The sequence below is a fragment of the Pseudophryne corroboree genome, chromosome 5, assembly GCF_028390025.1.
Source record: "Pseudophryne corroboree isolate aPseCor3 chromosome 5, aPseCor3.hap2, whole genome shotgun sequence".
Lineage (NCBI taxonomy): Eukaryota > Metazoa > Chordata > Amphibia > Anura > Myobatrachidae > Pseudophryne > Pseudophryne corroboree.
The window spans coordinates 131,814,301-131,828,626 of NC_086448.1; the positions used below are offsets into that span (position 1 = coordinate 131,814,301).

Here is a 14,326-nt window from a genome sequence, read left to right on the forward strand (position 1 = left end):
TGGAGTCAGTGTCCGTGTCTGTGTCGACCGACTGAGGTAAATGGGCGTTTTAAAGCCCCTGACGGTGTTTGAGACGCCTGGACAGGTACTAATTGGTTTGCCGGCCGTCTCATGTCGTCAACCGACCTTGCAGCGTGTTGACATTATCACGTAATTCCCTAAATAAGCCATCCATTCCGGTGTCGACTCCCTAGAGAGTGACATCACCATTACAGGCAATTTGCTCCGCCTCCTCACCAACATCGTCCTCATACATGTTGACACACACGTACCGACACAGCACACACACAGGGAATGCTCTGATAGAGGACAGGACCCCACTAGCCCTTTGGGGAGACAGAGGGAGAGTTTGCCAGCACACACCAAAACGCTATAATTATACAGGGACAACCTCATATAAGTTTTTTCCCTTATAGCATCTTAATATATAATAATATCGCCAAATAAGTGCCCCCCCTCTCTGTTTTAACCCTGTTTCTGTAGTGCAGTGCAGGGGAGAGCCTGGGAGCCTTCCTAGCAGCGGAGCTGTGTAGGAAAATGGCGCTGTGTGCTGAGGAGAATAGGCCCCGCCCCCTTTTCGGCGGGCTTCTTCTCCCGTTTTTCCGACAACCTGGCAGGGGTTAAATACATCCATATAGCCCCAGAGGCTATATGTGATGTATTTTTAGCCAGCATAGGTACTTTCATTGCTGCCCAGGGCGCCCCCCCCAGCGCCCTGCACCCTCAGTGACCGTTGGTGTGAAGTGTGCTGAGAGCAATGGCGCACAGCTGCCGTGCTGTGTGCTACCTTAAGAAGACTGGGAAGTCTTCAGCCGCCGATTTCTGGACCTCTACTCTCTTCAGCATCTGCAAGGGGGTCGGCGGCGCGTCTCCGGTGACCCATCCAGGCTGTACCTGTGATCGTCCCTCTGGAGCTAGTGTCCAGTAGCCTAAGAAGCCAATCCATCCTGCACGCAGGTGAGTTCACTTCTTCTTCCCTAAGTCCCTCGTTGCAGTGAGCCTGTTGCCAGCAGGACTCACTGAAAATAAAAAACCTAACAAAACTTTTACTCTAAGCAGCTCTTTAGGAGAGCCACCTAGATTGCACCCTTCTCGGCCGGGCACAAAAACCTAACTGAGGCTTGGAGGAGGGTCATAGGGGGAGGAGCCAGTGCACACCACCTGATCCTAAAGCTTTTACTTTTGTGCCCTGTCTCCTGCGGAGCCGCTATTCCCCATGGTCCTGACGGAGTCCCCAGCATCCACTTAGGACGTCAGAGAAAATGCATTCTCATCATTTACAGGTGTCGAAAGGTTGTGAGGAAATTTAGGAGCCAACAGCAAGATAGGTAGTGAAGGTTAGTATCAGTGCTCCTATAGTGGAATAGGTCTAATAATCTTGGTAAGGGATCCTACAATTAATGTGTGCTTTGTGATGCCACTGCTTAAATAAAAACTCCTGCCCCACAGAGCATATATTGGGATCTACCCTGGAAAAACCCCATAACTAGTAGGCCCATACAATCGCTTCCATGGAGAAGGAAATGGTACTGCATACAGAGGTGCTCACAACACAAACACCAATTACATACAATAATCTTTAACAGAGGGTAAATGTGACCTATTAGTTGTAGTTTGTTAGGAGTCCAGTACATGGTTAATGTATGCCAACAGCATTCAGTTACAGAAGGAGTCCTCCAAAACCAGGAGCCAATAGCTATAATGCTGTGGCTTCAGGTAACCAGTATGGGGGTCTGTAGGAGGAACACACACCTGTTACACATGCCATTATGACCTGCAGGGACAAGCTGGAAGTGCGAAAGGGCCATACAATAAGATCGATTTGATACACTGGTGTAATTAGGAAAATCTATTGGGATTCAGTGTAAAACTATTATAGTTTATTGTGTAAGATATGCAGGAGCAATGCAGGGATCGGTATGTTTTACCAGCAGACAGGATGCTGGCTGTCAGTATACAGACATTGGCATCCCATCTGTCAGAATCCTGGCAGCAAATCCCCCCCGCATGCCACAGGTTATAGTCCCACTCTGTTGGTGGCCTGGAAACTACAGAGTGGGAATAACCTACGGCTGTCGGGATTCCATACAGCGGTATTTCACCGGCTGTCAGTCTCCTGGACACCGGGCTCCAGCCAGCCAGTATTTTAACTGCTTCCTCAGGATGCGAACCCCTTTTTCACAAACTCATTTAGACCAGTTAAATTGAGACCAGGAGGCCGGGTTTCCAAGACTAATGTCAGGCATAAGTTTGGTATTTGGATGCAGTATAGTAATGGGAAGGATACATCTAGTATTTATTGACCTTTTTTCCACTACAATGTGCATCTTTCCACAAAGTGTAAAATCCCACAATGGGGCAGATGCGTTAACCTGGAGAAGGAATGAAGTGATAAAGCAGTGATAAGCGCAAGGTGATTAACGCACCAGGCAGTCATTATGAATGGGAAAAATGACAGGAGCTGATTGTCTGGTGCGTTATCCCCTTGCACTTATCACTGCTTTATCACTTCTCCAGGCTTAATACATCTACCACCATGTTTGATACGGTGTACTGATAGTATATGCATCAAACATCCATGTTTATCAATGTTTTTTGCTCTTCTCAGGTTACACAGAGATCAGTGCTTAAAATCTAAGCAATCTGACTAGATATTAAGCACGGATCTCTCGTGTGTATGCCCCACAGCGATAGTGCTAGACTGAGCCTGCATGCAGGCATAATTTAGCAGGTTGCTCACTTCAGCACTGTGTTAAGTGAGCACTTCCCCTCAGCACACATCGCGCTGTGCTGAGCGGTCACTGATAGATCACTCAGCACACATCTCTTTAGTGTGTACCCCCCTTAAGGTTGTGAGACAGTATGAAAACAAGAGCCTTGAAACCAACTGCTCCTATAAGTGAAATAACGCACTACTTAATAGTTCTACAAATTCACACAAGTACGAGGATGTGATCACTACAAAGGAAACATGAGTACATGTAGAAAGTTGGCATTCTCTTGCCAAGTGATAACGCATCTTAAAAACGGCAACTTAGAGGTATGTGACCACAAGAAATACTATCCTCAAGGGAAGTCCAAGTTTACAGTCTGCTCCCATCTGGAAGTGACGCAAGCGATGGCCATGCCGACGAACGCAGCATGATCCAGCTCCTCCCCCCGCCATTGGCAAGTATCTGCCAATATTGGCAGGTACACACATTATTAAGTGTGTACCCGGCATAACTGTACATGCAGCTTTAGTGCACTGGTGTGACTGGGGAACAGCATTCCCAGGTCTGTGTCACATTGCGGAGAGGGACCTCCCATTCAGCCACTCATTCTGACCTTCTTTAGAGAGATATTCATACTTTCTAAAGCAGGCAGTGTGTTATGCAAGACAAGAAACCAGTAAAATACAATGTATATAAAACCTGAAGATACAATATCTGAACATTTGTTATGCGCTTTAGAAGTAACTGAGCATGTTATATGCAGCAGTCACTGCGTCCCTGCATGTGTTAATGCAGGGAAATATTCAGGATGACAAAGGCACAATGCGGCCCAATCACTATTGGCACAGATCAGCAGTAATAACAGTCAGGAGCACCGACCGTTCAGACGTGTGAAGCTAGTAACTTTGATAGCTCCAGCCGCACATACAGAGTGCGATTCGCCAGTCTGTAAATAGCCTTACTTCACCTTAATAATGGGCAAAGCAGGGCCATGCACTTAAAACATCTGCCAGTTTGTTGACAAGGTAATTGGACAAACCATTTTCCAACAGTAGGCTATAAGTATATTGTCCCAAAATCCTTTCCACTCTGCCATATAAATTTAGCTGTTCTATGAACTCAGCCTCAGAACGGAGCATAGAACTACAGAACAGGAGGCTACGAGCCAGCTATAGATTTGTTATATCTGGTAATACTGTTTGTATTAGGTTATGGTGATCACATCCTGCATAGATGCAAAAACCAGAGTGGAGTTACCAAGCTGAACAGCCCAGGGACATAGCTCTCATTAACAGGAAGACAAACCGCTACATTAGTGAAAGAGCAAAACAACAGACTTTGCACGATTGTCTTTTTACATTTTTACTATACACAGAAACCATCACAAAAACAAACGGTAACTTGCAATTCGAATGCTCATTAAATAAGTGTTTTTTCACAAAATAAATGGGACAGCCTAATTGAGGGCTTGAAAATTGGTGGGATGGTTGGGGAAAAAACAAAAAAAAAACAAAAAAAAAACGTATTCCTGCTTGCTTAGTTTTTTAAAGTTCCACAAAGAGGAAAGAAGAATAAAATAAAAAAAATAAAAAAACACCTCTTTCTGAATGCTTACTCGCACCTGTCAGGATGTTGGATGCTACACAAACTAAAGCATGGCTAGCAATTTCTGGTACACAGAACAGTATTAACAGAAAACTTCAGATTTGAAAGCTCATAATAAATTCCTAAAAATGGTATTTGTCAACTGGATGCACGGATATTAAAAATTCTGCATCTTGTCCCTTTCAATAACGTCCTATAAATGGAAAGAGAAAAAAAAATTAGTTTCACTTTTTAAGGAAGAAAAAATAAGAATTTACTTACCGATAATTCTATTTCTCGGAGTCCGTAGTGGATGCTGGGGTTCCTGAAAGGACCATGGGGAATAGCGGCTCCGCAGGAGACAGGGCACAAAAAAGTAAAGCTTTACTAGGTCAGGTGGTGTGCACTGGCTCCTCCCCCTATGACCCTCCTCCAGACTCCAGTTAGGTACTGTGCCCGGACGAGCATACACAATAAGGGAGGCATTTTGAATCCCGGGTAAGACTCATACCAGCCACACCAATCACACCGTACAACTTGTGATCTAAACCCAGTTAACAGTATGATAACAGAAAGGGCCTCTTAAAGATGGCTCCTTAACAATAACCCGAATTAGTTAACAATAACTATGTACAAGTATTGCAGATAATCCGCACTTGGGATGGGCGCCCAGCATCCACTACGGACTCCGAGAAATAGAATTATCGGTAAGTAAATTCTTATTTTCTCTATCGTCCTAAGTGGATGCTGGGGTTCCTGAAAGGACCATGGGGATTATACCAAAGCTCCCAAACGGGCGGGAGAGTGCGGATGACTCTGCAGCACCGAATGAGAGAACTCCAGGTCCTCCTTTGCCAGGGTATCAAATTTGTAAAATTTTACAAACGTGTTCTCCCCCGACCACGTAGCTGCTCGGCAGAGTTGTAATGCCGAGACCCCTCGGGCAGCCGCCCAAGATGAGCCCACCTTCCTTGTGGAGTGGGCTTTTACAGTTTTAGGCTGTGGCAGGCCTGCCACAGAATGTGCAAGTTGAATTGTGTTACAAATCCAACGAGCAATCGACTGCTTAGAAGCAGGTGCGCCCAACTTGTTGGGTGCATACAGTATAAACAGCGAGTCAGATTTTCTGACTCCAGCCGTCCTTGAAATGTATATTTTTAAAGCTCTGACAACGTCCAACAACTTGGAGTCCTCCAAGTCGCTAGTGGCCGCAGGCACCACAATAGGTTGGTTCAGATGAAATGCTGATACCACTTTAGGGAGAAAATGCGGACGAGTCCGCAGTTCTGCCCTATCCGAATGGAAGATTAGATAAGGGCTTTTATAAGATAAAGCCGCCAATTCAGATACTCTCCTGGCAGAAGCCAGGGCCAGTAACATAGTCACTTTCCATGTGAGATATTTCAAATCCACCTTTTTCAATGGTTCAAACCAATGGGATTTGAGGAAATCTAAAACTACATTTAGATCCCACGGTGCCACCGGAGGCACCACAGGAGGCTGTATATGCAGTACTCCTTTGACAAAAGTCTGGACCTCAGGGACAGAGGCCAATTCTTTTTGGAAGAATATTGACAGGGCCGAAATTTGAACCTTAATGGATCCCAATTTGAGACCCATAGACAATCCTGATTGTAGGAAATGTAGGAAACGACCCAGTTGAAATTCCTCCGTCGGAACACTCCGATCCTCGCACCACGCAACATATTTTCGCCAAATGCGGTGATAATGTTTCACGGTGACTTCCTTCCGTGCCTTAATCAAGGTAGGAATGACTTCTTCTGGAATGCCTTTCCCTTTTAGGATCTGGCGTTCAACCGCCATGCCGTCAAACGCAGCCGCGGTAAGTCTTGAAAGAGACAGGGACCCTGCTGTAGCAGGTCCCTTCTCAGAGGTAGAGGCCACGGTTCGTCCGTGAGCATCTCTTGAAGTTCCGGGTACCAAGTTCTTCTCGGCCAATCCGGAACCACTAGTATTGTTCTTACTCTTCTTTGCCGTATGATCTTCAATACCTTTGGTATGAGCGGCAGAGGAGGAAACACATACACTGACTGGTACACCCAAGGAGTTACCAGTGCGTCCACAGCTATTGCCTGTGGATCTCTTGACCTGGCGCAATATTTGTCCAGTTTCTTGTTGAGGCGAGACGCCATCATGTCTACAATTGGTCTTTCCCAACGGTCTATTAACATGTTGAAGACCTCTGGATGTAGACCCCACTCTCCCGGATGAAGATCGTGTCTGCTGAGGAAGTCTGCTTCCCAGTTGTCCACGCCCGGGATGAACACTGCTGACAGTGCTATCACGTGATTCTCCGCCCAGCGAAGAATCTTGGCAGCTTCTGCCATTGCACTCCTGCTTCTTGTGCCGCCCTGCCTGTTTACATGGGCGACCGCCGTGATGTTGTCCGACTGAATCAACACCGGCTTCCCTTGCAGGAGAAGTTCCGCCTGGCTTAGAGCATTGTAGATTGCTCTTAGTTCCAGAATGTTTATGTGAAGAGACTTTTCCAGGCTCGTCCATACTCCCTGGAAGTTTCTTCCTTGTGTGACTGCTCCCCAGCCTCTCAGGCTGGCGTCCGTGGTCACCAGGATCCAATCCTGAATGCCGAATCTGCGGCCTTCTAATAGGTGAGCCTTCTGCAACCACCACAGAAGTGACACCCTTGTCTTTGGTGACAGGGTTATTCGCAGGTGCATCTGCAGATGCGACCCTGACCATTTGTCCAACAGATCCCTTTGGAATATTCTTGCATGGAATCTGCCGAATGGAATTGCTTCGTAAGAAGCCACCATTTTTCCCAGGACTCTTGTGCATTGATGTACTGACACCTTTCCTGGTTTTAGGAGGTTCCTGACCAGGTCGGATAACTCCTTGGCTTTTTCCTCGGGAAGGAAAACCTTTTTCTGGACCGTGTCCAGAATCATTCCTAGGAACAGCAGACGAGTTGTCGGGATTAATTGGGATTTTGGAATATTCAGAATCCACCCGTGTTGTCTTAGCACCTCTTGAGATAGTGCTAATCCTGTCTCCAGCTGTTCTCTGGACCTTGCCCTTATCAGGAGATCGTCCAAGTATGGGATAACTAATACGCCTTTTCTTCGAAGAAGAATCATCATCTCGGCCATTACCTTGGTAAAGACCCGAGGCGCCGTGGACAATCCGAACGGCAGCGTCTGAAACTGATAGTGACAGTTTTGAACAACGAACCTGAGGTACCCCTGGTGTGCGGGGTAAATCGGAACGTGGAGATACGCATCCTTGATGTCCAAGGATACCATAAAGTCCCCTTCTTCCAGGTTCGCTATCACTGCTCTGAGTGACTCCATCTTGAACTTGAACTTTTTTATGTAGATGTTCAAGGACTTTAGATTTAGAATAGGCCTTACCGAGCCATCCGGCTTCGGTACCACAAATAGAGTGGAATAATACCCCTTTCCTTGTTGTAAGAGGGGTACTTTGACTATCACCTGCTGAGAGTACAGCTTGTGAATGGCGTCCAAAACCATCTCCCTTTCGGACGAGACGGTTGGTAACGCAGACTTCAGGAAACGATGAGGAGGATCCGTCTCTAATTCCAACCTGTACCCCTGAGATATTATCTGCAGGATCCAGGGGTCTACCTGCGAGTGAGCCCACTGCGCGCTGTAATTTTTGAGACGGCCGCCCACTGTCCCCGAGTCCGCTTGAGAGGCCCCAGCGTCATGCTGAGGTTTTTGCAGGAGCCGGGGAGGGCTTCTGTTCCTGGGAAGGAGCTGCCTGTTGGTGTCTCTTCCCTCTGCCTCTGCCTCGTGGCAGGTACGACAAGCCCTTTGCTCTCTTATTTTTGTAGGAGCGAAAGGGCTGCGGTTGAAAGGTCGGTGCCTTTTTCTGTTGGGGAGTGACTTGAGGTAAAAAGGTGGATTTCCCGGCAGTAGCCGTGGCCACCAAGTCTGATAGACCGACTCCAAATAACTCCTCCCCTTTATACGGCAAAACTTCCATATGACGTTTTGAATCCGCATCACCTGTCCACTGTCGTGTCCATAAGGCTCTTCTGGCTGAAATGGACATAGCACTCACCCGAGATGCCAGTGTGCAGATATCTCTCTGTGCATCACGCATATAGATAAATGCATCCTTTATTTGTTCTAACGACAGCAAAACCTTGTCCCTATCTAGGGTATCAATATTTTCAATCAGGGATTCTGACCAAACTACTCCAGCACTGCACATCCAGGCAGTTGCTATAGCTGGTCGTAGTATAACACCTGCATGTGTGTATATACTCTTTTGAATAACTTCCATCCTCCTATCTGATGGATCCTTAAGTGCGGCCGTCTCAGGAGAGGGTAACGCCACTTGTTTAGATAAGCGTGTGAGCGCCTTGTCCACCTTAGGGGGTGTTTCCCAGCGCGCCCTAACCTCTGGCGGGAAAGGGTATAATGCCAATAATTTTTTTGAAATTATCAACTTTCTATCAGGAGCAACCCACGCTTCATCACACACGTCATTTAACTCTTCTGATTCAGGAAAAACTGTTGGTAGTTTTTTCACACCATACATAATACCCTGTTTTACGGTATCTGTAGTATCAGCTAAATGTAACGTCTCCTTCATTGCCCAAATCATATAACGTGTGGCCCTACTGGAAAATACGTTTGAATTTCCACCGTCGTCACTAGAATCAGTGCCTGTGTCTGGGTCTGTGTCGACCGACTGAGGCAAAGGGCGTTTTACAGCCCCTGACGGTGTTTGAGGCGCCTGGACAGGCATTAATTGATTGTCCGGCCGCCTCATGTCCTCAACCGACTGTTTAAGTGAAGATAAACTATCACGTAATTCCACAAATAAAGGCATCCATTCTGGTGTCGACCCCCTGGGGGGTGACATCTGCATATTTGGCAATTGCTCCGCCTCCACACCAATATCGTCCTCATACATGTCGACACCACGTACCGACACACACAGCAAACACACAGGGAATGCTCTAATGAAGACAGGACCCACTAGCCCTTTTGGGGAGACAGAGGGAGAGTCTGCCAGCACACACCAAAAAGCGCTATATATAACAGGGATAGCCTTATAATTAAGTGCTCCCTTATAGCTGCTTTAATATATACAATATATAGCCATTAATGTGCCCCCCCTCTCTGTTTTACCCTGTTTCTGTAGTGCAGTGCAGGGGAGAGACCTGGGAGCCGTCCTGACCAGCGGAGCTGTGACAGAAAATGGCGCCGTGTGCTGAGGAGATAGGCCCCGCCCCTTTCTCGGCGGGTTCTTCTCTCGCTATTATTTTAGTCAGGCAGGGGTTAAATATCTCCATATAGCCCCTGTGGGCTATATGTGAGGTATTTTTAGCCTTTTATAAGGTTTTTATTTGCCTCTCAGAGCGCCCCCCCCCAGCGCTCTGCACCCTCAGTGACTGCCGTGTGAAGTGTGCTGAGAGGAAAATGGCGCACAGCTGCAGTGCTGTGCGCTACCTTATGAAGACTGAGGAGTCTTCAGCCGCCGGTTTCTGGACCTCTTCACGCTTCAGCATCTGCAAGGGGGTCGGCGGCGCGGCTCCGGGACCGGACTCCATGGCTGGGCCTGTGTTCGATCCCTCTGGAGCTAATGGTGTCCAGTAGCCAAGCAGCAAATCCACTCTGCACGCAGGTGAGTTTACTACTTCTCCCCTAAGTCCCTCGTTGCAGTGATCCTGTTGCCAGCAGGACTCACTGTAAAGTAAAAAAAAACCTAAACTAAACTTTCTCTAAGCAGCTCTTTAGGAGAGCCACCTAGATTGCACCCTTCTCGTTCGGGCACAAAATCTAACTGGAGTCTGGAGGAGGGTCATAGGGGGAGGAGCCAGTGCACACCACCTGACCTAGTAAAGCTTTACTTTTTTGTGCCCTGTCTCCTGCGGAGCCGCTATTCCCCATGGTCCTTTCAGGAACCCCAGCATCCACTTAGGACGATAGAGAAACATCACATTTACAAAGTATACACTTTGGGGTATATTCAATTTGGGTTGAAAACTGCCGTCTGTCGAAAAGAAGTCAGTTTTTGACTTTAAGGTCGAATAGTGATTCGACCTATTCAATCCCATCAATTTTTATTCGACAAGTCGTGGAATTCGACTTGTCGAATAGCACATGAATCGGCGGTATAGCTGCCGATTCACGTACTTTTGAGTGAAACAGAGCCAAATGCGACAGGATTTGGCCCCGGAACCGACCATCTCGGACCGACGACAAAAAAAAAAAAAAGTCGTACTGAGATGTGGGACCCAGAGGAGGAGAGGGGGCGGAAGCCGCGGAGAGAGGAGCCAGCCACAGGGCATACAGGGGAGAGAAGCGCTACAGCACTGCGCTGCAGCAGGATGTCTCACATCCGCGCCGCTCACAGCAGCGTCCGTACGGCTCCAGCAAGTGAGGTCACGCTTGCTGGAGCCGGGTGGACATTGCCGTGAGGTCAGGCGGCTGTGAGACAACCTCCTGCAGCGCTACTGCAACACTGCTCTCCTCCGTCTGCCCGCGGCAAAACACACTGCCCGATCCAGCTTTAGATAGATATCTGCAGATTGGCTGATCTGCAGATGTAAGTGTGTACCCAGCATTACACTGTGTGGCAGCTGCTCAGTGATTGTTTCTCTGGACAAGCTGCCTGCCCGGCATTCACCACATTTTGGTCTGCCCGAAATTACAATACTCAGAGCAGTCACATCTCTCACAATCAATTGATCACCCGAAGGTAAATGCAGTTCAAAGGATTGTGGGAAAAGGTGAAGGCAGCACAGTGCAATACACCATAGGTGCCTATGAAACCACTAAACACATCACTTGTCAACCTGTGCAGTTTGCCCTTGGTACCATAAACCCTTTGCTTCATCTCCAAATCCTCCAGTTAACCTCATATGTAAAGACACCAGAATGGAGGGAATGGCCAATCACAGAAGTGGGCAGTAGAACAGCAGCTTGTACAGAAGCATAAACGCGTGTTTACAATTGAGTTTTAAACGCAACAGATTTATCTACGTGCACACTCTAACAATACCCATCTACTGAACATTCTCCAAAGTTCTACTTTTTAAAGCAGGGATGGAGAACCTTTGACCATCCAGCTGTTGAAATACACAACCCAGCATGCCCTGCAACAGTTTTAGCATGGCCGAATAGCAAAACTGTAGCAGGGCATGCTGGTATGTGTAGTTCAACTGCTGGAGGGCCAAAGGTTCCCCATCCCTGTTTTAAAGTCACAGAAATAATTCTTACATATGCCAGAGTATATCTCATGTGAAATGGAGGCTTTGCACAAGTTTATATCGCTCCTCCTAGTAACAATTTATGCAAAAATAGAATTATGTGTACTCACTTGGACTGTATGAACGAGATCTCGACCTTGATCTGTAGCGGCTATAATATGGTGAAGGGGATCTCCTCCTGCTGCTGCTAGGAGTGGAGAACACATTATACAATCACACATCATATACTCCTGTGTCAGGTGTTAAGACAAAAAATAAGAATTTACTTACCGATAATTCTATTTCTCGGAGTCCGTAGTGGATGCTGGGGTTCCTGAAAGGACCATGGGGAATAGCGGCTCCGCAGGAGACAGGGCACAAAAAAGTAAAGCTTTACTAGGTCAGGTGGTGTGCACTGGCTCCTCCCCCTATGACCCTCCTCCAGACTCCAGTTAGGTACTGTGCCCGGACGAGCATACACAATAAGGGAGGCATTTTGAATCCCGGGTAAGACTCATACCAGCCACACCAATCACACCGTACAACTTGTGATCTAAACCCAGTTAACAGTATGATAACAGAAAGGGCCTCTTAAAGATGGCTCCTTAACAATAACCCGAATTAGTTAACAATAACTATGTACAAGTATTGCAGATAATCCGCACTTGGGATGGGCGCCCAGCATCCACTACGGACTCCGAGAAATAGAATTATCGGTAAGTAAATTCTTATTTTCTCTATCGTCCTAAGTGGATGCTGGGGTTCCTGAAAGGACCATGGGGATTATACCAAAGCTCCCAAACGGGCGGGAGAGTGCGGATGACTCTGCAGCACCGAATGAGAGAACTCCAGGTCCTCCTTTGCCAGGGTATCAAATTTGTAAAATTTTACAAACGTGTTCTCCCCCGACCACGTAGCTGCTCGGCAGAGTTGTAATGCCGAGACCCCTCGGGCAGCCGCCCAAGATGAGCCCACCTTCCTTGTGGAGTGGGCTTTTACAGTTTTAGGCTGTGGCAGGCCTGCCACAGAATGTGCAAGTTGAATTGTGTTACAAATCCAACGAGCAATCGACTGCTTAGAAGCAGGTGCGCCCAACTTGTTGGGTGCATACAGTATAAACAGCGAGTCAGATTTTCTGACTCCAGCCGTCCTTGAAATGTATATTTTTAAAGCTCTGACAACGTCCAACAACTTGGAGTCCTCCAAGTCGCTAGTGGCCGCAGGCACCACAATAGGTTGGTTCAGATGAAATGCTGATACCACTTTAGGGAGAAAATGCGGACGAGTCCGCAGTTCTGCCCTATCCGAATGGAAGATTAGATAAGGGCTTTTATAAGATAAAGCCGCCAATTCAGATACTCTCCTGGCAGAAGCCAGGGCCAGTAACATAGTCACTTTCCATGTGAGATATTTCAAATCCACCTTTTTCAATGGTTCAAACCAATGGGATTTGAGGAAATCTAAAACTACATTTAGATCCCACGGTGCCACCGGAGGCACCACAGGAGGCTGTATATGCAGTACTCCTTTGACAAAAGTCTGGACCTCAGGGACAGAGGCCAATTCTTTTTGGAAGAATATTGACAGGGCCGAAATTTGAACCTTAATGGATCCCAATTTGAGACCCATAGACAATCCTGATTGTAGGAAATGTAGGAAACGACCCAGTTGAAATTCCTCCGTCGGAACACTCCGATCCTCGCACCACGCAACATATTTTCGCCAAATGCGGTGATAATGTTTCACGGTGACTTCCTTCCGTGCCTTAATCAAGGTAGGAATGACTTCTTCTGGAATGCCTTTCCCTTTTAGGATCTGGCGTTCAACCGCCATGCCGTCAAACGCAGCCGCGGTAAGTCTTGAAAGAGACAGGGACCCTGCTGTAGCAGGTCCCTTCTCAGAGGTAGAGGCCACGGTTCGTCCGTGAGCATCTCTTGAAGTTCCGGGTACCAAGTTCTTCTCGGCCAATCCGGAACCACTAGTATTGTTCTTACTCTTCTTTGCCGTATGATCTTCAATACCTTTGGTATGAGCGGCAGAGGAGGAAACACATACACTGACTGGTACACCCAAGGAGTTACCAGTGCGTCCACAGCTATTGCCTGTGGATCTCTTGACCTGGCGCAATATTTGTCCAGTTTCTTGTTGAGGCGAGACGCCATCATGTCTACAATTGGTCTTTCCCAACGGTCTATTAACATGTTGAAGACCTCTGGATGTAGACCCCACTCTCCCGGATGAAGATCGTGTCTGCTGAGGAAGTCTGCTTCCCAGTTGTCCACGCCCGGGATGAACACTGCTGACAGTGCTATCACGTGATTCTCCGCCCAGCGAAGAATCTTGGCAGCTTCTGCCATTGCACTCCTGCTTCTTGTGCCGCCCTGCCTGTTTACATGGGCGACCGCCGTGATGTTGTCCGACTGAATCAACACCGGCTTCCCTTGCAGGAGAAGTTCCGCCTGGCTTAGAGCATTGTAGATTGCTCTTAGTTCCAGAATGTTTATGTGAAGAGACTTTTCCAGGCTCGTCCATACTCCCTGGAAGTTTCTTCCTTGTGTGACTGCTCCCCAGCCTCTCAGGCTGGCGTCCGTGGTCACCAGGATCCAATCCTGAATGCCGAATCTGCGGCCTTCTAATAGGTGAGCCTTCTGCAACCACCACAGAAGTGACACCCTTGTCTTTGGTGACAGGGTTATTCGCAGGTGCATCTGCAGATGCGACCCTGACCATTTGTCCAACAGATCCCTTTGGAATATTCTTGCATGGAATCTGCCGAATGGAATTGCTTCGTAAGAAGCCACCCTTTTTCCCAGGACTCTTGTGC

At 47.5% G+C, this 14,326-nt stretch overlaps 1 protein-coding gene across 3 annotated transcripts in view; it reads right to left on the bottom strand.

The window, feature by feature from the left end:
- Nucleotides 1–4,060: 4,060 nt before the first annotated feature.
- Nucleotides 4,061–14,326, bottom strand: part of TRA2A (transformer 2 alpha homolog) — a 77,107-nt gene continuing 66,841 nt past the window's right edge. For 2 of the 3 annotated variants that reach the window (XM_063921728.1, XM_063921726.1), the window contains 2 exons: nucleotides 11,634–11,710; nucleotides 4,061–4,512 (listed from right to left, as the gene is read on the bottom strand). In XM_063921728.1, the coding sequence (XP_063777798.1) occupies nucleotides 4,502–4,512; nucleotides 11,634–11,710 (88 nt within the window). In that variant the 3' untranslated portion in view covers nucleotides 4,061–4,501. The remainder of the gene's footprint in view (nucleotides 4,513–11,633; nucleotides 11,711–14,326) is intronic. The other variant, XM_063921727.1, reaches the window with a different exon arrangement.